The sequence below is a fragment of the Triturus cristatus genome, chromosome 1_1, assembly GCF_964204655.1.
Source record: "Triturus cristatus chromosome 1_1, aTriCri1.1, whole genome shotgun sequence".
Lineage (NCBI taxonomy): Eukaryota > Metazoa > Chordata > Amphibia > Caudata > Salamandridae > Triturus > Triturus cristatus.
In genome coordinates this window covers 56369763-56394266 of record NC_140579.1, presented here as the reverse complement: position 1 = coordinate 56394266, position 24504 = coordinate 56369763, and the positions used below count along the sequence as shown (strand labels likewise).

At 43.0% G+C, this 24504-nt stretch overlaps 1 protein-coding gene across 3 annotated transcripts in view; it reads right to left on the bottom strand.

Moving 5' to 3' along the window:
- LOC146869374 (solute carrier family 12 member 6-like) overlaps positions 1-24504 on the bottom strand; it is a 720118-nt gene that overhangs the window by 66307 nt on the left and 629307 nt on the right. For all 3 annotated transcript variants that reach the window (XM_085599658.1, XM_085599660.1, XM_085599655.1), the window contains one exon: positions 12633-12820. In XM_085599658.1, the coding sequence (XP_085455784.1) occupies positions 12633-12820 (188 nt within the window). The remainder of the gene's footprint in view (positions 1-12632; positions 12821-24504) is intronic.

Sequence of the window (24504 nt, the reverse complement as noted above, 5' to 3'; positions counted from 1 at the left end):
GTGAAGCAGCAGCACCCTGAGGGATTAAGGGCCCACTCCACCAGGGGAAAGGCTGCGACTACGGCCTTGGCTCGGCGTGTCCCAGTCCAAGACATCTGTCAGGCAGCGACGTGGGCATCTTTGCACTCGTTCGCAAAACATTATTGCCTTGATGGTCAAGTGCGCAAGGATGGGCACTTTGCCCGTTCAGTGTTGCAAGATTTCTTAGTCTAGGTCATGAGTCCGCAACCCACCGCCAGGATAGTATGGCTCGGGTATCTGATTCAAAGGTCAGGAATCTGCAGCTAGAAGTCTCTATCAGATGAACAAGTTACTTACCTTCGGTAAGGCATTAGCTGGTAGAGACTCTATCCAGCATCAGATTCTTTACAGCCCCACCCATGCCGCCCCGCTTTGCGGACTGATGTGTTAGGACTAGCGTTGTTTCCCCCTTCAGGGCCCTAGTTTTGCACACGATTATGTCAGTCACTTCGTCGCTCTGCCCTTCTGGCGTGGAAAAAACAAAACGTACTGACATCCGCGAGCCGCCTATCTAGGCACCGCGACGGCATAACCGACGTCACGCGGAGCATGGAGCCACCCGACGCCGCACGCTGGGGGTGTTGCTCAGCATAGGTTTACGGATCCAGCCTGATGCCTGGGAAATTCAAAGGTAAGGAATCTGCAGCTAGATAGAGTCTCTACCAGATGTGTTGAACAACGCTGCGTCCTGGTGAAGGACTTCTTGGCATTCATCAAGGGATCCTAGTTCTTAGAGCAAAGAGCTAGACGTACAAAGGTTAGCTCTTCAAGACCATGTGTACAAGCTCAGAAAAGGTAAAGATCAGTGTAAAACTCTCTTTCCCTTTATGGACATGTATGGTTTCTTCCCCAAACAAGTATGTGTAATGAATATAAAGTGACAGCAATAAGTACACTTTTGCTCAACCCCTGGTAAGCCACATTTTGAGAGGTTTACCTGCTGACTCTTATGTGGGCAGTAAGTGGGCAACTTATTGCAAGCCACCACTGCTAGGGGTACCAACCCAGGTGGGTGAGTTTAGGCACAGCAGGGCTCTAGTATTACTGCTTTGGTAGAACCTGTGAAGAAATTGGTCCACATTGCTTTCCACAGGTCACTTCAAGGCAGACCACAGGGAGGCTGAGGAGAGATCGAAATCACACATCCTCGCATATGCTCAGTGCCGCCTATTGTGCAACTGCCCCAGTGTAGATGTCTCAGCCCAGAGTTGGGGTATGGCAGTTAAAGACCCCACACACTGCATGGGAGGATACAGATGCCACTGCCCATGGTGAAGACAGATTTTTATAACTTTGCTGCACACTTGTGAGAATGTGAGCCACATTGGCTGGAGTGCCAGAAGGGAGAAACTAGTGTTTCCCCCAAATTTCGAGAGAGCTGTGGTACTGTAAATAAGTTCAGTAGTAGTAGTCCCTGGTGCAACAGGGTTGGTGTAAATAGATCAGAGTATGGTATGCAGCCTACTTTGCATGTGGTCTCACTGCGCTGGCAAGACACGCCTATGAATAGTTTCATGACAACAAGAGGTCTTTTTTCTGGGGAACAGATGATGTACTTTTGAAGCAGATGGAGCAGGTCTTATCCAGGCCAGGCTTGAGCCACCTGGATGAAAAAGCACCCAAAGTTCAGCCAAGCCTCGAAATAGAGGAAGTAGAAAATACACAAACAAAAACACCTGTGTCAGCACAGCATGTTTTTGGCCTCCTGAGTAATCAGAGCCCTGTGCAAAGTATTCTGATACTTGTGAAAGAATAACTCATGATGGAGAATCCCATCTTCTAAGAATAAAAGCTGAGCCTCTCTATCTAGAAATAAAAGTCCTTACAAGTTGTGCAATCCTTCACCTCAAGATTAGGATAGAATTAGGTGAATATTAATTTTGAAGGTCACCACAGTAGATGACTCTGGCTGAATTTAAAACGTTTTTTCAGGCATGATGATAGTTTGAAGTTTATGATGGAAGAAGGAAACTATACAGTCCTGGAAATGCAGCAAGCATGAAAAAATGATAACAGACCAGCTTGGGAAACGGAAATTGATTTGGGCAGCTGCTAAAGTATGTCAACAAAAAAGGCCAATTGAAAACAAATGAATTGGAAAAAGAGCACAATAGTTTCTGGAGTTAAAATCATAAGCTGAACCAAGAGGTAAACTGAGGAAAGCATCACTGTAAGCACACTGTAAGAATCTAAGAACAGCCTCTGGGAATGGATGTCAGACCTTATCCACTGAATGCTGGAGGCAGTAAGTGTATTGGTTAACATGTAAATATTGCTCTGTACTTAATGGTTAGAATATCCCTATCCTTAAGACAGTCAATCCATGCTGATCTATGAAAGCTTTAATCCTAGAGAACTTCCACTGCTATGATCACAATTCATGCTGACACAAAAGACCTGCATTTCATCTCCTTGTTATGTCTATACTTTGCCCACATTCCCATTCCATTGCTTTGCTTTCATCTCCCTCCAGCTATGTCAGCTTCTCCCTGCATTCTTAAATTTTGCTGGTATGCCCATACTTCCTGCTACAATTCATGTCACAATACTGCTGACGTTATCCTGCATGTACACTCAAAGAATAGATTGTGCTTACACCACCTTCATGCATACAAATCACACATGCTAGAGAACAGGTTCCTTACCTTCACTAGTGCGCTTTCTGGTGGAAGCTATATCTAACTACAGATTCCTCACCTTTTGAATTTGCCCAGGTTCCAGAATAGATCCGTAAATGTTACAGGAAGTGCTGTCATGCGCTGACAGGTGTTGCCATCAGACTCCGTGGCGGCCTCGTCCCACCTCTGGAAGCGACAGCGTGGAGCCATATGCAGACAGCACTCCTGTGCGCTGATGTCAGTTACCACCAAAGCACTCCATTCCCTCAGAATGTCAGCAGCAGTAACAGATATCACCTACAAATCTGCCTCACAGAACGGGAAGGAGGAAGGGTGGTGAGGATTCTGTGGTTAGATAGAATATCCACCAGCCACCCTGCACGCTGCAGGGTGGCTAAATAATTGTGCTACGGTTGTTGGGCACACAGTGATGGTAGTGACAATTTGCACACAATTTTTAACTGGCCACAGTAACATTGTACCGCGGTCTTATGGCCCTGCAGAGTATCCTTGTGAGCTTGTACAGCCGCCTTGAACTACATTTCCCAGAAGGCAAAGCCCGTCGCTTGCTCAGACGTCACCGACCAGGTGCCGTGTTTCCCCTTTAGAACGTTGGCATGCTGCAATTGCGGTAACGTCAGTAGGAGATCAGGCAATTAGTAGGTATTTCAGCGAGGGTGATCTTTGATGAAGTAAGTCAGTAAGTCAGTAAGGATACAGAACCTTTCTCTCCCAACTCCAAAATTGCCCCTCCCACTATGCATTTCTTAACCATGTATGCATGTTTGATTTTTAACCATGTATGCATATTTGCTTTACTACCCACACCGAGGTAGAGTGTGACTATAAGACTCTCCCTCCGCTCCTCCATGAGGCGAAAGATCCCCAAAAGTAGGTTAAGGATATTTGAAGCTGTATGAGTGACACATATGCCTCAATGAGATAAAATCTATGAGTGTTTTTTTTGCACGTAACAAGTGGAATATGATTCAGATGTTAGGCCTGCACAAGCATGGGACTGCTAATAATGTGTACAATATTCACACGCCTCTCTATGATGTGACTAAAGTGGCAAATTGAAGTAGTTTTGAATGCAAACTTTAGTCACAAAGATCTGGCTACTACACACCTATGTCACTGTATAAGTGTATGTACATGTTACATGTATTGTTAGTAATTGACACGTTTGTTTTTATTGTATATGTTTTTATGTTCTCTCCTAGGAGTAACTTCCTAGAACAGAAGGTCCCGGACTGAACAGTGTAGAAATCTGGGTAGAATTGGAATGCATGTGTAATATATGTAAGCGAGTATTGTAGGGTCAAATTGGGTCCAACCTGGTCCAGAAGAAAGCCCAGGACCCCGTTGGGGCCATCGAAGAGCTGAAACATGTCGACCTTACCATTAGTGGACACTAGCACCATAATAAGGTTTTGACGGTTACCCCTTTTTCGTTTTTTAATCATCCCTCTTCCACCAAAGAATACAAATAATAAATACTAGTAAGTTTTGGATGGTAGGCGGTAGGGATTTTTATTTAACTCTTATTCCTTTTTTCCCTTTTTCCTTCTACTAACTGATTTACAGCCCTGAATGAGGAACTTGCTCGCCATTAGAGGATGCTTTGGCAAACGCGGGATGGCCAATGTTGAAGCCTGTGTTTTTGTGGTCGTTTAACTTTCAGGGGAGAGCACCAACGGTTACCCTGAAAAACTTCTCCCATTCAATTAGACCCAGCACCTGTGGGATTCATTGTGGTTAACACATTTTGGACAGCCCTTCCAAACGTCACGCTGGCAAATCCAATAAAGATTTGATCTTCCATGACGTGGTCCCTAGTCTGACGGAAATAGAAGCAAAGGGATTCTATTTCCGTCAGACTACTGAAGCCTCTCCAACTCTTCAGTGCAACATAGCGGAGAGAAGAAAGCAAAGAGTGTGAAGGACTACTCTACATGGAAGTGCAACACTACTTTCGGAAGAAAGGATGCTGGAGCCCTGAGCACCAACTTGTCTGGGAAAAAAGTGATAAAAGGCAGCTTTACTGAAAGATGCTACAGCTCACAGACTCTGTGTGCTGAAGTGATTGCAATACAATGTTAAAGGTCAGCAGTCTCAAAGAAAAACTGTTCAAGGGTTAAATAGGCAGAAATCAAAACTGTAAGCACTATATTAAGGACAAACTGGCATAATAAAGGGCTCAAAAGGGAAAATGCAAGTAAGTACTTTAAAAAAACAAAATAAGGCATAACCAATGGGTGATTTGAAGAAAGAGGGTTGATCAGGTAAATGCAGGAAGGCCAAAGGACCAACAAGTACCCTTTGACTAAGCTCAAAGCAAAACCATGCCAAGCCAAAAATAGAACAAATAGATATATATAGGAAAGTGTGGCCAGAAACATTTCGATCAGACAATCTTCTTGCACCAGGCTATAAACCTCATTCAGCCGCAACAATAAATCGCCTTTGTTGATGTGCAGCGAGCAGCCAACATCACGTCAACCGCTTCACAAGTAGGTCAAAGCCACTTAGCTGGTTCCACGCAATCTCCATGCATGGCGGTGTTGGTTGTGGAGCAGAGCCTTGCTCTGTTGTTGGGATAGCAGGCCCTCCCAGAAAAGTAGACAAAATGGTGGGGGCGGTGGCGGGGAGTTAGCAAGCCCATGTTCAAACTCAGCAGCTTGAATACCAGACTCTATGAGCCCAGTCCGGGGCCATCAGGTTTAGCTCAGCATGGTCCCTACAGGCATTGTTCAAAACTCTAGGAAGTAGCAGCAGAGACCGGAACGTGTAAATAAGCCTGGAATCCCATGATAGGCGGATCTGTCTCCAAGAGAATCCTAAAATGGAAACTCTAGAGCGCAAAAAGATTGCGGGCATTCATGGAGGGGGAGAAAAGATCTACCCAAGGAGCGCACCACTGGGTGAACACACAATGAGGTTCGTACAGTGGAGGGGCCAAAATCTACATAAATAGTTCTTTCGATCCAAAAATCCTCATTGCAAAGCAAACATTAATTTCTTTAATGCATACAAAAACATACATACACATTACAATGAGTTCTCATGTGGCAGGATCAAATAATCTTATTGAGTTTCAAGTTACAATTTTAGTTCATAATGTTTTCCTTTTAGTCCATGTAACTTTCCTTTTGTATAGCCACTTTGCTTCTGTGTTCCTTATTAAAACACGAACATCCATAATGGGTGTTCTCGTTTGAATGCTCTTTAACCTGTTATAGAAGGTGGTTACTGCTAGAAAGTTACATGCACTAGATTACAACCAATATGTGTTTGGCAGTATAATACAGCTTCTTCAGGGCTGTAAAATACCATTAAAAATATAAAGATCTAAGACTGCTAAACACAACTGGATTAGAATCGTAAGCAAAAGCTAGTTGAACCGCTAATATCCTAAAAATGTAAACTGACTTTAATATTATTAATTATAATAACAAATATGGTGAAAATGTTCGTTTATTTGATCATTCATCATCGGTATCCAATCAATATGGGGAAAATGATTCTGTCACAATTAGCAGATAGTCCTTTGAATGTAATTTGACATAGTTTCCTAATTATTTCTGCCAAAACTCATATTAATATGAAACCTCAACAATAGAGAGAAACTCAGTTGAGCACATCAAACAGTGGAATTCCTGCATCATTCTAGATTTCGACAACATTCCTATGCTCATATAAAAATAACCTTGAAGTCCTAATGTTCAGCCGACACTGATCCTGCATATATAATTACAAATTACAATTCTAATTCTGAGCCAATAATATAGTTATCAGAATTCATACTTTAAACAAAAAGATAATAATCATGAGCACCTTACAGCAGTTTTTAAAAATAAAGCTATATATGATAGGTGGCAGTAATACATTTTGCAGGAAATTTGTTAGGCAGATTAGAATTATTCACAAGTTTCATCTATATACATAATGACATACATTAAATTATTTAGAGTCTTCGCCTAGATACTGTGTTTGCCTGTCACATGTCCTAGCTGCGCTTACCAATTACACCTTGATCTAATTTCTTAGTATCTGGGAACACGAGTAGTATGGTTCCAACGTCTACTTGCACACCAGCTACATGTTATCAACCACCCCCAATTATCTATGGTAAAATGGATACCATTTCATCTAGAATTTGTAGATATAATATGCAAATAAATAACATTCACCTAAATATAACTAAGACTTCAGTGTGACCTAAGATAGAGAGTATAAAATAGTCTTCTAACTTTGACAACACCATCATACAAACATAAAACAGCAGTGATGCGAGAAAAAATTAAGAAAACATTAATTCAAATTGCGAGGCTGATGAAAAATAGGGTACAGTTTCAAATATACATTAATAGTGCATACAATTAAGAGAATTCACAAAGTGGGCTAACTATGATCACTGCAACCTGAATTATTTCCAAACCTTTAGATTGATATCCCTGTTTGGCTGTTAGTAGCCAAACAAGGACCATTCTTATCTCTATTTATTCTATCTGTGTATACACCATAAGAAAGCCTAATAACCAGGTTACAATCTTATAAAATATTATATCAATTCCTTTCTCATTCTTAGCACAACCAATTATATATGTATTTCGAGCCAATAGTACCAACCATGAGCAATCTATGCTGTTCACCTTCCGCATCAAGCAAACCAGTGTTATTGAAAAAAGGTTCTTAAATAAATCAAGTTAGGCAACCAATGTCATGAGCAGGACATTTAACCACCTACGTTTAATTGAACAGTTAGTTAAATATGGGTTGTTTCAACACAAAGAAGATGTATAAGCACCAGACTAAACTCACAAAAATTATAGCCTATATTCTTCTCTATTTCTTGTAGAGAATAATAAAAAAACAACAAAACAAATGTAACCACCAAAATTAATTCTGCAGAACTTGTAGTGAATCTTGAACATTGATCTCCTAGATACCCTAACTGGTGATAAGCTGCGCTATATATATCTACAAATTTAAATTATAATGATTAATTCTCAGTCTGTCAACTGCCTCCTATGCCATGCCAGTACATTGACCAGTAGTTCACTGCGATGAGGTTCCTTGGTTAATGTATCCTATTACCCATAACACAAAAAACCCCAAAGGTAAGACTTTTCAAGAGTGAAAGCATTCTTCTAGAGGTAAAAAGAATCATACAGAATTCAATATTTTCCATGTATACTTAAGTGTATGTTACAAACTTTTTAGGAGGAATAGTAAACTAGATCCAAAAATATATAATCTTAATGTAGTCGGACTTGAACCATGATCTACTAAATACATTGCTCGGTCACCTATTCCTTGCACCACTCCCACAAACTACAGATTCAAAGGGTTGGAATGATCATTAATAATTTCATGACAGAGGATTATTTAAAAAAAAAAAAAAACTATCACTAATAATGGTGGAAATAGTCGTGTCTTCAGAAAAACATTAGGAACTGGAACTGCGATTTTAAACTCAATAGGACTTTCAGATGCTGCTACATGAGAACGGATATAATGTGTAAATATCTTTGTTATTTTTACATAAAATAACATATGAAATGAATGATCATTGTGCAATGAGGACTTTTAGATATACAAAAATATTGATGCAGCTTTTGCTTCCCAACATTAAGTATTTTTTAAGATATCAACCAGATGGTTAACTGGCATAGAGGGTAGGAGAAGTACCTGAGCTTTGTCACTGGTTAATCCAATATAGTTTGACACTCCAAACTATCTCCAGGTGCAGAAATCACTCCTGGTCGACTAGATCGCATCTGATGAGCTTATCTGCTCTGCATTTAGGGATCCTACCAGGTGGTAAACAGTCAAAGAAATAGCCCAAAGGTCCAGTCAGATGGCGCACAGCTCCAGAAGACTGCTGGACTAGATGCATCACATCAGAGACCAGGGGCCTCTAATCTTCACCTTAGCCAGGTAGCCTTCTCATCCAGGAGCTGAACCATTACTACTACAAGCTCTGGATGTCATACAGGAAGTGGTCTCAATCCACCACTGAAGGCCCTGAATCATCTTTTCCAATCCCTGGATACGTCTGAGTGGCATCCCCACTGCTGCGCACATTGAAGGCAGAGGGTCCATGGCAGAACCCACATGTGCCAATGGGAATGAGGCACCAATAGGATACACAAGGCAGCAGACCAAGCAGCCTCAGAACTATCTGGGCTGGAACATATGATTGAGTCCAAAATATCAGGATCATATCCTGAACAGATTTGTTGCAGAACATGTCCTATACACGGATTCCTCTGCCCTAGCGGAAGGTGGGAGTTTGGCTAGTTGATAGAGCAATCCGGGGTGGACAGTGGCAAAATGGCCGTCCCCAGGTGGTCCATGGCTGACTGTGATGAACCTGCCTTCAATGGCCAGTTGTCAAGGTATGAGAATACATGCAACCACCGGCCCGAGAAAATGGTCGGCGAACCACCACCATCACGTTCGTAAATACTCAGAAAACCGATGTGAGGTCGAAGGCAAGGGTGTTTAACTGGAGAACCAAAGATCTTAAATCAGCATGAGTACCCGAATTTTAGGGTTACAAGGAGTAGCACCACTCCATCTTAGGGACTCTTTCTCTTATCTTTTTGGCTAGCAATGACTGGACCACTTTGGTAATTATTGAAACATGTTCTGCCGAAGTCTGAGTGAAAATAGGAGGGACTGGCGGCATGATGGAGGGTTGGCCAGTAAAGAAAAGGGTGTAACCTGCAAGACTCACTGGTCTGAAGTAATTGCATGCCAGCAGGGAAAGTAAAAATACATTCATCTCCCTACTGGCAGCAGATGACTCCAAAGGGTGAATCAGAGAGGCCTGGCAGAAACAGGGGAAAAGGCAGATGAGGACTGCCATTCTCGATAGCCCTGTGCTCACGACGCCCCCTGGTACTGCAAAAGAAGGGGAAGCAGTTTGTTGAATAGGATGTTAAATGGGCAGTCTCTGACAGTAAGCCAGGCCCTAGGAGTAACCCCCGGGTTTACGGTATTGTTGATGGAACTGGCAGCTGGGGTCACGAGCCGCAGGAGAGGGCCATAGCAGAACAATCCTTTATATGGTCTAAATCTCAATTTGCTTTGTTGCCAAACAGCCTGGAACCATTAGAATGCATATCTATAATGGATGCTTGCTCATACACAGAGAAACATACAGTGCTCATCCAGGTGTGATTACGAATCACCACACTAGTGCCATGGCAGAGCCCACATTGTAGTGTCCAGACCAGCCCATAAAATGTACTTGACTGCATGCTGTTCGTTATGGAACCCCTAGGCAAAGGCACTACGCAACTCCTCCTGGAAGTCAGGCAACATTTCACTCACCTATCCCAGAGGGCATGAGTTGTATTTCCTAAGAATCAGACAGCTTTGAGAGACTGCAGTGCAAGACTGGTAGACGCGATCTCACTCCTGTTAAGCATATTTGTGCTCCTAGATTCTGTGTCAGGTGGCAAATTAGGTAGGCATTTGGGTTCACACTTTGCTGGATGAAGCCTGAACTATGAGTCTTTCTGGTGTGTGGGGAGCTATGTTAAAAAGGCATGATCACTCAGAGCTGGCCCATGGCACCTACCAATGGGGCGACTTACTGGCATGGTTTTCACCATGCCTTCTTCTTGGCTGGGTCTAAACTGGGGTGGCATGGTGAGGAAAAGAACGATGGATTTAACCCAGATCTATTGACTGGGAGAGAATGTTTGATTTGCTCTGCATTCCGTCCATCATCTGTGTGTTTTTGCTTTCTCACCCTAATTGCGCCGGCTATGCCCAAATGAGGGTCCCAGGCTCACTGTGCCACTCGATTCAAGCTAGCCTGGCTGATGAGGGGTGATGCCCTGAAACCGGTCCCAGGATGCTTGATTCCGGTCAAGGGAGGACCTGGTTTGGCAGTTCGGTCAGGACTGTTCCCATGAGGCACAGGGTCAAGACTGATTTGCATATGGCTGGGTCTAAACTGGGTGGCATGGTGAGGAAAAGAACAATGGATGTAACCCAGATCTCTTGACTGGGGGAGAATGTTTGATTTGCTCTGCATTCCATCCATCATCTGAGTGTATTTTTCCTTCTTTCAGGGCTACACTGAAAGGCAGCAAAGGCTCTGAAGTTGCACGGCCAGGCTGCAAGATTTCTGTAAACAAATTGTTTTCAGTTTCCACTTGGCAACTGTAGTTCCAACACCTCTACAAACCACCACCACAAAGGTGGTGCTTTCCACTGTGAGGGACCCAATAGGGAGTCCATCAGTGACTCGGGTAAGGTATCCTGGCCACTAGCAATCTGGTGGTCTAAAAACAGACCAGCTTCGTACAGTCTCCTCATCATGTGGAACATTCTGAAGGTCTTAAATTGCATCAGAGTTTGAACTGAACAAGGCCTCAAGATGCTTGGAATATTGGTGCCTTGTCAGAGGCACAGCCAAAGAATCTTCCAACAATAATAGGCTGTACTTTAATAATAACAATAATAATAATGAGACATTGGCTGAAATTTAGCTGAACTCTGCTCTGGATCGGAGACTGGCATTTGGGTCAGAAGAAGAGTACCATAGCCAGGGCGGGTGCCAAACCTTCTGGAATGAACATGGCCTTCGGCAAAAGAGTAGAGGCATGGCCCTGGAACTGGCATGGGCTGGGTAGAGACCTAACATTGCCAGTCTGCACCGAGGAAGGCACTGTCAGAGTCCTGGGGCTCCAGGCGGACCTGGAATCATTTGAAAAAGCTGCAGCATTGCCTTCTTGAAGGTGTTTGCCTCCTGCAGACTGAAACTTGGCCAGGGAAATTTGAAGCGCATCAGCTCCAGCTCTGGAATAAGGTTGGATCTGCATGAAAGGTGCAGAGTATGCCCTTTTGCTTGACGACTGCGCAATCTCTTCATAAAGGGCAGTGAGCAGGGAGTAGCCTCTTGTGTACACTTCTTGTGCTCGCACTTAAGATTTGTACTTTCACTTCGTAATGGTCTTACCCAAAAAAGGAGAAAGAGATTTGGACTTAGAGCAGGAACGGGTTTACGATTTGGAGCGTGACCGACTTCGTTTCCAGTGCTCGAAGACATACAACTTTGCCTCCCACTCCCTGATGAAATTTGGATGAATCAGGAAGCATTTGCTGCATGACTTTGAATCATGTGTGGATCCGAGAAACCATAGACAGACATCATGCAAGTCCGTAACGAACATGTGCTTCATTCAGCCGGTCGTCTTTACAAGAGATCTATCCCTAATACATTGTCACTAAAAAACGTTTTGGAAGTTGGAGAAGAACCAACAAAAGTTTGAGTGTAGCTTTGGATACATGTCATATGCTGTTCAAAAAAGGAACTGATGTCAGCGCACAGGGGTGGCGCCATTAAACATCTCTGCGCTGTCCATTTTGAGGCAAGAAGGTGCATAGGAGCACCTGCTGTAGACTTTCTGGGTCCAGTCTGGCGCCTGGGGGTATTCAAATAGTGAGGAATATGTAGTTAGAAGTATCCATCAGAAACATACCTCTTTATACTCCTGACATTCCATTGCTATTCTCACACATCCCCTTTCTTTCTGTGCTCCCACCACCAAACTGCTATACCCACACCTTTCCTTTTGATATATCGACCATGTCCTTCTACTGTGCCCACAAACTCTCCTGCAACACACAAAATCACCTTCATGCTAAATGAAAATCTTCATTCCTTTGCCAGCCCATAATTCTTTGCTGTGTCAACACCTTCATTGTGTTATGCACATCTTTTCTTCATTATATGCTCCCTTCTCCCTGACTCAATCTATACTCCCATCCAATACCGGATGTGATCACAAGCCCATTTACAATCCTGATACTCACATTCAAAGCCCACACCTTCTACCTGTTTTCCAAACATCACCTTCCTACTATGTTCACTGTGTCACTACCATTTACAATTCTGGTGAGTCTATACTCTCCTCTTCCGTGTCAATAAACAAAAATGGCTTCCAATTTGCACGCACGCGCACTCACGGTCGTATGTTAAGTAGGTCCTGGAAGCCTTCCAGTGTCTTTGCCCGGCTTTGTGCTCGTGCAGCCAGGTACTTTTCCTTAGACCAGGTCATGTGTACTTTTTCTTGGGTAGTTTCTGTCTCATCTTCCTCATCTGAGCCGATGCTCGTCAAGCGCAGCATTGAATTTCTGTCCTTTACAAGCTGAGCCTGAATATTTAAAAAAAAAAAAAAAAAGAACTTCAGGTATCATGAATATCATTTCCTGTGATGGCCGTCATTACTCACAGTTGAGAACCTTTAATGGTCTCCTTCTGGAAAACTCGACATTTGACAATATCGCATATATTTGAATGCAAAGACTAGTTGAAGTAGCCCACTGCAAAGCTGTGAATGATGCATTCAGCATTCATCACTTAGACGGCAGGGGTTTGAATCTGGTCCCTTAAGGAAGCAGATGCTTCACGGTCTCAGAACATACAGTGAGGTCAGGCCGTTCATTTTTCCAGTCTGTGAAGCAGATATTTCTTATGTGTATGCTAGTTTTCACGATTTTTCAGGTGATGTCTGCTGATTTATTCAATATTAACTATCGAATTCACTCTTCTACGGCGACAAGAACTCTACTGTTGCATTCCCCTCCTCCCTAGGTGCAGTCTCTGCCCTACTCTTTTTACAGCCATAATGTGGTCTCCTCTTAATTATCTTTCCGTGGTGAGAACAAATCTTGCAAGGACAGCACAGCAGTTTTTGCGGCCCTTCAGACTCTCACACCACTGAAGTGAGTGACATACGTCAAGTGAAGCCTAAATTACAAAGTAGGCCTTTTGGAGTAGATAAAACAACGGTGTACCTCAAGGTGTTACTCCGGTGAGGGGCTAAGGAAGGACACCCTGAAATGATCCCTCAAACAAACGGTGGAAAAGTGGTCATTTCTGCTTCTGGACATCTCTAATTGTTTGGTGTCAAGTTATGTGACATTTAGAACACAACCAGCAACCTGTTCAATAAGGTAATACTTTTCACCTTTGGAGACTTGTTTATCAAGGGCCTGAATATTCAGACATCCTTGATCATCAGGATCTGTCTCCATCAAGAGCTGCCTCGACATCCAGACCATGTATGCCAGAATGCGCAGAAAAGGAATAAAGAAGAACACGATGAGCTGCATGCAAAGGTCTCAGATGCCCAACCCACTGCCCCCTCAGAACGATTACATACCTGCACATCAGAATAAGGTAGCTTACCACAACAACTCCCCATAGAGGCTAGCATGCAAAAATGTCATCCTAGTGCAGTGTATCCAATTCCTTAATAAACAAAATGGAATTGCCTCCAATACAGATGTCCAGCATTGTTACATTTCAAGGATTAAATAGTTGGATTATTCACTGTTAAGCATGGTAACAACCCGGGGACAGGAATATCACACTGAAGCTACTCTGTATTTAGACCACGCTTTTTCCAGACTTAAATCCCTAACTTTTCATGCAGAATGGATCCGAAAACATGTAAACTAAAGTGGTGATCTTTAAACGTGGCTGGACTGGAGAAGGGAGGGAAGTCTTCTAGAATACAACTTAATTCTTACAAAGAGTGCAAGAGAATACCATAGGATTCCACATAAACAATCATAAATCAAGAGAGAGGACTTAGAATTTTCTAAATCAGTCAGTAATCAGAGAAAGTTTATTTTAGAAACTTGAGTCCATAAAACCAAACAATCATTAATATACAGTTTTTCAGAATAGTTATGGTCAGGTAATAATCTCTTCAAAGCCTATTCCACTGCATCATAAAATCCCTTTGAAAAAGAATAAAAAACATTTTCGTAGAACAGCAAGAAGTAAAGTTGAATTCTTTTGTAAAATAGCAACCAGTGGCATTCAAACAATTTCTTCTGGTCTACAATTTAAGACCATTAGCTTTCCGTATAAGCTCTACCATGAATAAGAACTTGCTTACAGCAAAAACAGTATAAATGGATGTGTCACCCTTCAAGACTCTCAATGCCTCCAAATACCTACGAATGCCATTGATACTTGCACACCGGACATATCATGTCCATCTAGTCTTTGTATATGCTGGACAGAAAAATAGCAAAAAATAGCTCTGTTTATTAACAGAGAACACATAGTACGTTCAGACAAGTTGGCAGTGCCCCTGTAAGGGCTCCATACTGCTGTGAATGACCCCAATTCAAGTGCATCATAGCTAAATTTCAGGTATAAAGATTTTGCTAATTGTTGCAGCAAGAGAACGAGAAAGGTTTCATAAGAGACGATCCTTAGTAAGCAAGAATTGGTTTGTCAGCCTACCAAGGGTGGGACAACAAGAGACTGGTTTGAATATACTCCCTATAGCGTATTTTTAGCCGGAGCTTGGAAGTAGCCACAAGCAAGGCAGATTCCGACCAGAATTGTCTAAGGTCCAATCTCTCAGACCAATGGCGGGCATGTTTGAACCACGGGAAGGTGAGGCCCTTACCAAGGGCTAACAATTCCTCAACTGACCTCCGGGCTCAACTACTCAGTGGTTCAAAGCCTCACACAATATATGAGAGGCCCAAGTCTAGCTATCTCTCCCACCCTTTTTAGGTCGACATCATAAAACATTGGTATTAGAGGAGCGCTTGTGAGGAGATAGAGCAATGATCGAATTAACTTGTTTTCGCTTGAGGTGAGAAACTCCAGGGTGGCATATCCCCAAATTTCAGCTCCATACAAGGCAGCAGATTGGGCCTTTAGTTTGTATAACAAGTGCCGATAGTAAGGCTCTCAAAGCTGTTCCCTGAAACCTCCTACAAATCGCAGAGGTTTGATGTTTGAGCACAGCCCTTCTTTGTAATATGTGGAGACCATGATAATCTGCTATCAAGCATTATGCGCAACTATTCAAATTTGAAAAAAAGTCTTAGTTTTTCATTAGACAGGGACAAAGCATGCTTAAAGGTTTTGTGTGGACTGACTGTCACAAATTTAGTTTTTGAGATAATAATCTCAAGGTCCTTAGATGAGCAAAAAGCATTAAAATTTACCAAAAGCGGTTGTAGGCCCATCAGAGTCTGGGAGATTAAAAAGGTATCGTCATCAAATAAGAGTATGGGCACCCTGGGCGCGTCGAGTTTAGGTGCATCTAACTAAGCATTACAACATCATCCGCTCCACACTATATGAATGAATGTGCCTTCCCCCGATGCCACAACGGAGACAAGTTAGGGAGGCGATCACATCTATGCGCCAAAGTCTACGGTGTGTAAAATATACTCTGTGGAGGTATTAAAGTTGGATCAGCCTGAGCCGGGCTGCAATAGCAGCCGTAAAGGTGCCTCCAGCGCCTCATTCTAATCCTTGTTCTCAAGATGTCCCACGTTAGACCAGGCTGCTGTTTTTGGTGGTACGGTTGGCAAGATTGCCGAAAGATTTGAGCTCAGTGTCTGCAATCTTCTTGAAAGGCTTGTGGTTGGCGCACCTGGAGAATTCTTAAGTATCTCCGTGACTGTTTTGATAGGCTGGAGGCCATCATCCAGGTGGCATCCAAACATAGACTCTACACCATAAGGCAAATCCAGGCTGTGGCACTGTATCTCTGGTTGAAATCGGGTATACCGAAGCCAACCCGCAAACTGTTATACAGCAGCCTATGTTAGCTGTTAAATCACATAAAAAATTCTTTATTGTTTTGGTTAGTTAAAACCGTAACTATGTTACTTATAAAACGTACAAATAGTTAATATATTGAATAAAACACATAAATATTGACTATTGTATCACTGTTCATGCTTTATCACTTAATATAAAACAACACTAATTGTTTGTTTTCATTTGAACTGCTCGGATAAATAAATGAGACACTATACAGCCTCAGACATAAACCCAGATTGCTTTGGATCCTCTTAATCCACATGGAAAATAATTTGTTTTTCAAAAGGGAACAGATTGATAAAATGCAACAATTCATATTCATTAATAAACAATGAAGTCATGACACCATCTAATTAGCAGAAGTACTTATCAGGGAGTTCTTACTACTATTGACCCCTACGATTAACAGGATAGTCAAGGTTAACCCTATTATGGTCTGGGCTACAGCCTGCCTTCACAGTTCAGTTTTGTTTCACAGTCTAATGATGGCGGTTGACCACCCACAAAGATGCATTAGGGTTCATTCCAATTTAAGTTGTATTGCCTTTTCGTGTAATGACAAATGCAATTCAATTTGAGGTCAGCAGGATTAAGATGCTCTATTATGGCTGCCCTACATGTACACATGCGTACGTATGCCCCTGGCATTAATGCTCTTTTTAAGTAGAGTGACAAGTGACTTTTGTAAAGGAGGGACATATACAAATCAGATGTATAAAGTCCTCCTTCTCGAATTCACAATGTCTACATGATGTAGGGCCATTATATTTCCAAGACGGTTAGTCTACCAGTGATATTTGGCCAAACCTATTCTAACGTTCTATAGTTTACTAAGTCTCTGATCTGTGTCACTGCATCTGTGGAAAAAACGTATTAATGAGAGCATTCAACAGGCGAACCAGAGGGGCTTTTCAGCCTAAACTATAGAATGACATTGTGTGGTTACTTCTAGCAAAAGAATATAGGTAGATATTTTAGAAACACGCCATTCTTTTTAGCATGCCACCGGATTGGGTTATATCCCTCATAAATACTCACTTTATAGCACATCTCATCATGTGCAATCCTCACTCATTGCTTATTCTAATTGCACGGTCAACTTCTGAAGTTGTTGAACCATTATCTACTTGCCCCTTATGAGTAATCATTCACTTTCCATGTTGGGGTACAACATGTCACTTGGTTTCACATCCCCCTCAGCACTAGACAACTGGACAACTCTCAATGGATTGAAAGAGGGGCCATTCAATTTCTTGGCAAGTGTGCAAAATGCAATGATAAGGGTGTTTCCCTTTTTTGACATTAACTGTTTCTGCTCAAGGAATTTGCTCTATTGTCTATATATGCTGACAGGTATTTATAGCAGTTAACCTGCTCCAGCATCATCTCGTCCAGCCGGATCTTAAACGGGTGCCCTGGTCGATTCCCAATGGTCTTGTTTTCGTTTTTGTTGTATTTATTTCAAGTTTATTAGCAATGAAGTCGTTTTTCAGTTTAATAATTGATGTTCGCAATCCAACATTTGTTAAACTAAGCTTTACAACATCATCCGCATAGGATAGGTGTGATAGGCTTAGGGGGCAACATTGGTGATAGATCCGCCATGAATATGTTGAAAAGAATAGCGCCAACACGCACTTGTTTCAGGCCTTTTCCCGTAGCAATCTTCCTCTAAAGCCTTGTGCCACATACCAACTTGACTTGAATTCAGGCTTGCGAGTACAATTCTATAGCTCGTAGCATCTTAGCTGGGATGTTCTACTCACTTACTTTTCTCCACAAGATCCTGCAATCTACACAGTTGCATGCTGCTTTGAGATCTCTACAACGACGATGTAACAGTTTTTTTGCATCCACTTGCATTTATCTGCTATTAAGGAAACTGCTAAGATGTTCATGGTTGGACCAAACCAGCTTCTAAATCCTGTCTGGTTGACTGGGACCATGTTGTTCTTCTTGGACCACTTGATAAGGTCTGCAAGGATTACAGAAGCATAGTACTGAGCTTCTGAGTCTATTCGTGCTATGAGCCTTTAGTTGGCTAGACTGGATAGATACCCACCGTGGAAAACCGGATTACTGAACCTCGCCAGCTCGTCAGGATAGAGCCTGTTAGTTAGACCTCTTTATATAAAGCAGATAATGCAATTGCCTAGTACTGAGGGTCCATTTTAAAGATGGCCTGTAGTATACCATTTGGCCCAGACGCACCATCTTACTGTCCCACTGATATAACGTTTTTTACATCATTGTGTGAATAGGACTGCTGTTCGTACTCAGGCATACATATTTGCATATCCAATGATGTATTGAACTCACTGTTTACCGTGCCTTTTGTATTACTTATATCATTTGATATAGTTTTTCTATCTTTTTGGCTACTCCCACAAGGGTTCTTGTGCTTATCAGTTTCATACATTACAGGGTTCTTGTGCTTATCAGTTCCATGTATTACAATGGTACAGCCCATTTCGTTGCCTGGATGTCTTGTGTGTTCTTCTGTCACGGATACCTTAGAACAGGGACCACCGAATAACCTATCCGCCAGGTACACAAACCATGCTTCCTCAGCCACATCTGAGTTATTTATTACATTAACAGGTCTATCAAGCTCATTAATTATCTCCCAGAATAACCTGGAGTTGATCTGTTTGGCACAAAAAATTAGCTTTGCCCAGAACACGTCTGCCTTTGCTTTCAGATTTCACAGAACTGTTTTTTATATAGTTTTTTTTTATTGTTTTCTCATGTTTTTACTTTTTACCATGGAGTAGATTGGGAGTTCATCTTTCTAGAGTTTCTGACTGAATTTCTGAATTCCCATTTTAAGATTTGTCACTTGAGAGAAAGGCCTGTAGACCCCTTACCTAATTTCCACATGTTGTTTTTAACTTGGGCTGCATGCGATATCAAGCTGGCTGTAAATTACATCCATTTTATTGCTTGAAGTCGTAATGCTTGCTTCCAATAGTTCTTTTGCTAAGTAGAACAGGCCAGTTAATGAGATGTTAGCTGTCGAAATCCCACATGGCATACATCCAAGGCAGTGTTGTTGATAGCAATAGATGCTTCTTTTCCAGCTTGAGAAATGGCCTTGACTTCTTCCTTTTTAGGTCTCGCCTGACCCATCGCATGCGCTGGTCTGGCGAGACATTTAGTAGGTGGGTTTAGAAAGTGCTACCCACATTTTTGTGCTGGCGACAAGCTACAGTGCACAATGGCGTGCACGCACACAGCTGCTCCCCACATTCCCCCCCTCCCTTCTCGCCCAGCCATCTGCCTTTCCTGCGCCAGCCTTCAGCACCATACCCCTCCCCCGCTGCTGCGCACGCATCCCTAGTGTGCGTCATCGCTATCACTTTTACAGTGATCGCGATAAGGGATTGTCAGTGTGTAAGGGGTAGTTCAGAGTGCGTTGTGGTCTACACAAAGCAAGCATCACAGATCCGCTCACCTTCACAATCTAACGCATGACAACCGCCGGCCGGGAAACAACAACAGACCAAGCATGACTGACCCTACACTCGCCATTACAGCACTTCAGTTAGACTCGGAAAAAGAACGAACAGTTGCGCCCCTTTCTCTCTTCTCCCCCATGATTGTGTACTGCTCTATCACTCTAATCCCGCCCCACTCTTCTCCGTGGTCTGTCTACTGCTATAACCCTGCCTCCTTCAATCCCCTCTGTTTCCCCTTCTCCTGCCCGCGAGCTGCTCTACATTCTAGACCTGCCCATTCCATCTCCTCGCGCCTCTTCCTGTCCATGTGCTCTTTCTCTATCCTCATAGCCCCGCCCTTCTTCCTCATTCCCAGTGCTGATCTAGAAACACTTTGATACCGCCTCTTTCGCCCTTCTCTATTCTCACGTCTGTGACCCCCCCTCAACCTTTTACGCTTGTGCCCGCATGTGCTCTGTTCACACACTGGGGGCAGCTTTGCATGATCTCAGCTGACAGGCGCCTTCTTCCCACCACAACATAAGCTGATTAAGAAGGGAACAAGGCGCATTAGAAATCTGTCTGTTTCATCGCTTTTCTTTTTAATCCCCCGCTCATGCTGGACCCCTCCGTGTTACTGAAGTTCACCTAAGAAAATAAATATTTTTTGGTGCATGTAAAATCGATTTTTCAGCCTCTACCGCACAGTGTCCTGCATTGTTAGGAATATATGGGCTCCTAAGTGTCTTTGTACGGCAAGAGCCTCCTGTCTCTAGGAGCTATGGGGCAGAGAGTACATATATTTCGTTTTATATTATTCTCAGTCCCTTTACATGGGATTTGCTAAATCTCTATCTATGTTGATGTAACATGTGACCGGTTCCAACGCAGGACTACTTCATAAAACAATTCTCAGTGCTTAATGACACACCAGGTGCTGCAAAAGTTCATCATATGATGCAAATTGAGTAGAATTGGCTAAGTAAGTGCATTGATATGAAATTGCACTGCCCCATAATGCATCCGGGAATATTAAAACAGGACATACTCAATTTCTCCATGTATCAGCTCTCTGTATCTCGCCATCTCGTGGGTACCCTTACAGCCGCGATTACTTTCACTTTTGCAGCGCCGCCATCTGCATAGCCAATAGGTCTCGCTTTTGGGACCTTATAAGTGTTTAGCCATGCAACAGTTGGTGGTGTTGCACTAAGGATATTGTGCTGCAAACCAAAGTACTTATAGGGTCCCAAAAGCGAGACCTATTGGCTATGCCAATGCTTGTTTCTGGTATGAGTTCTAGATATGGAGCTGTCATTCCACATCTGCTGGTCATATCTACCCAAGAAGGAAATAGGAGCTGGTAGTGTGGGTGAAATTAGCTGCAAGTGAGGAGTTTCTTTCCCCAAACGCATTCATGCAATGATCTCCAATGTCAAGAGTCACTGTACAATGTGTGGATTAACTGCAAGCTCTGTGCAGCTTGAGCCACAATATAATCTGCTTTTGGGTGACTACTTAAAGTGTAGGTAAAGTCGCTAGACCAGAAACCAAGTTTTGATTACGTTTCTTCCTTTCAAAAGGGATATGGTCTACAATTTCAATGGCCTTGGATGCCTTTCGAGGTGGATCTCTCAAGCCAAATATGAAGTGATCTTCTGGTTAGACCTTACAACAGGAGAACAAATCTCTACATAACCTATTACGGAGTGTAACACTTGGTAATGTCGTCGAGCAGGGAATTTGCTGGTGGAGGTTCTCATTTTCTGGAAGTATGCGAAATAATCCTCACGTTATTGTCCTCAGTAGGATAATTTTGTCAAAAACCTATCCTTCACCTTCTACATCATCATCTTCAGAAGAATCTGGATCATGATGATGAGGTGGTGGATCCAGGGTAAGAGGGGGCAACAGAGGAGTGGACTGTTTGGGAAAAGCAGGTGCTCACGTAGCTGGGGCTGTGCTTTTGGCACTACCAATTGAGGGGGTACTGGTTGCTGTGGTTGTGGTAATGTAGGATGAAGTATTGAAGGTAACCTGGTATACTAATCGACCACCATGGATTGAAGTTCACGCAATAGATCTTTTGGCACTTGATTGGTAGGTGGTTCATTGTACCTGCTACCATGGTACTTCTGTTCATAATATGGATCCTATTGTACATCACAGTTCTGGACACAGTACCCTCATGCGTGACTTGTATCCTTACCATGATATCAACATGAATTGGCCTGTGGCGAGTATTAACTATCTGGATCCTGATTATGGTCAGCATCCTTCCATTTGGCAATCAGTTTGCCTGGGCTGTATGCTTGTCCAAAAGGGCCATCATCGTCTGATCCCTCATCACCCCCCTTCAATGACAGTTTCAAAGTTTTATTTGCAAATGGGGTCAGGGACATGTGAGCTCATAAAAACATGAATGGTAAGTCCAAATGAAACCTAAGTGCTGGTGATGCCACTACTGTCTTTGTCAACAAAGTGAGATAATATTTTCTGTCAATGGAGTAACACAAGGCTTCCAGGCTGATCTGAGACAGGCCTACCTCTGGAGGGTAAAGGGCGCTTTGATGTTGTGTCCACTTTTTAGGCACCTTCCAGGTGGGTTCTCCGGGGGCAGAGTTGTCCATATCTAAGGCTGTAAGAGAAATCTTTCCCTTTTCTGCACCTGACTCGCCTGCTTAGTGCCTTTTTTGACAAAGATGCAGTCGAACCGGGGAACAGCCGCTTTAAAGCGGGCGTTTTTATGCAATGCATTTACAACACAGCCCTCACCATGCGCCTAACATTCCCATGCATAGTTTTTACCACGCGTGATTTCACGAGTATGCCTCTATCACGCATGCCTTTACAGCGAATTACGTTGTAAAGGTATGAACGCAAAAAGGCATATGCGTTGCGTAAGTATCTTTACCTCAAAATTAGAGACCCTCTGCAGGAAAGACATCACGTCAGTCTTCAGAGCCACGTTTCAGTCTTTCCCCTTTTGTCTTAGTTTCATTTCTCCACTTCTGTTTAAAAAAACAGAAAAGAACACCTGTGGGTCAGAGGAACTTCATACACCCTCGCCCCTCCCTTTAGAAGCCAAAGGTAAACATGAGGTTTTAGGCCTGAGAGCTTTTAGGGCTGGTGCCACGTCGGTCTGGTATTGGGGCTCAGAGCGGGAGTCCGGGTTGTTTACAGGTGGTGTGTACCGGATTATGGCACTCAAGGCTGGGGGCAGGATGGTTTACAGGGCTGGGGAGAGGGGAGGAGTGGTGTTTAAGGCTTAGGGGTTGGGAGACTGAATTTGGATGGTGGGGAGGAGCTGCAGTGGGTGCAGGTATAGGGTTCAGGGCTGGGATCGGAATGTTTTAAGTGTTCGGAGTGTCAGTGACGGGTACCATTGCCACACATAACCTTTACCACACATAACCTTTACCACACATATGCCTTTACAACGAAATTCATTGAAAAGGCATGCATGGTAAAGACATATTCGTTATAAAAAAAATGCATGGTAAGGATGCATGATAAACGCATGCGTGGTAAAGGCATGCTTTGCAACGGAATGCGTTCTTCTGTCATACAACCTGTAGAACCGTGAAGATAAATTTTGCCAGGTGATTCAGCCTGTGCAACACCATGCTTTCTCTGTTCTGGAGGTTTTTTCCCCAAGAATTTATAAAAAAGTGTGTACAGAGGCTTATGATGCGGGTGCTGGCAATGTATGTAATTTTACGTCAGAACGGGAGGCGAGTATTATGCTCCTCTTTCTTCACTTTATTCAACAGCAGTATTTACAGTAACATGACACACTACTTTTCCAATGAGGCTGCTTCAGCGGAAAAGGGCAGATTTACATATCCTCCCTATGTCACAGACTCGTCACCACACTACTCATTCATACATTCATTTATTGGTGGGGCCCATAACACCAACACTCATAAGTCTCACTCGAATCTGCACACAGGAGGAAAAGAAGCACTGGACATGTGGGGGGTACCTTGTTACCTGCCGGGAGTAATTCCTTTACATTATATACATCTGCACCTATAGAATCCTAACTTTAACATCAAGGCACTCCACCACTTGGTCGATGGACCAATTAGTTGGACTGGTTGATGGTGATTTAGAACCAGCTAAAACACATTTAAAGCTTCGGAACCTTTCGATTAGCTTTTCAATACCTTATTAAAGAATCGCAAACTCGTTTCTTATTAATCAAAGTTTTAGTTTATCTAATTAAGTCACTTTGTATTGGCATATTCAGGATTACAGTTCAACAATTTCTCCTTTGAGCGATTTCCAGTCTTTGATCTCTAACATAAATTGACATGACATAAATTGACGTGACATGTATATTTACCTAAATTTGGACATTGGAGACCGCCTCCAGAAGAACCCGTCAACCCACAGCAATAAGCAAAATCCCTTCAGATGTAATCGTCCTTTTATAATCAAAGAAAACCCAGGTAAGTCCAGGAATTCTCCTTCAGCATGACACAGTCCCCACGATTTAGCCAAGGGACCAAGCAATCGCACCAACAATCCAGCAAATCGACTCTCCACACCAACAGCCTCTCTCTCTGCGAAAATGAATATGCTACTTACCAGTATGCATCTGTTCTTGGCATGTAGGGCTGCTGACATTCATATCTGTGCATAGATCGCCGCCTAGTGTTGGGTCCGGAAGTTTGCACGTTGTTGTCCTGGAAGAGTCTTCGAAGTATCCTTGGATAGGTGACTCCTCCCCTGGACTACCGTGCGCATGGGCATCCTCTCCATCCTCAGATTGTTTTTCGCCATTGTGGCAGTGATGGAGTAGATACAG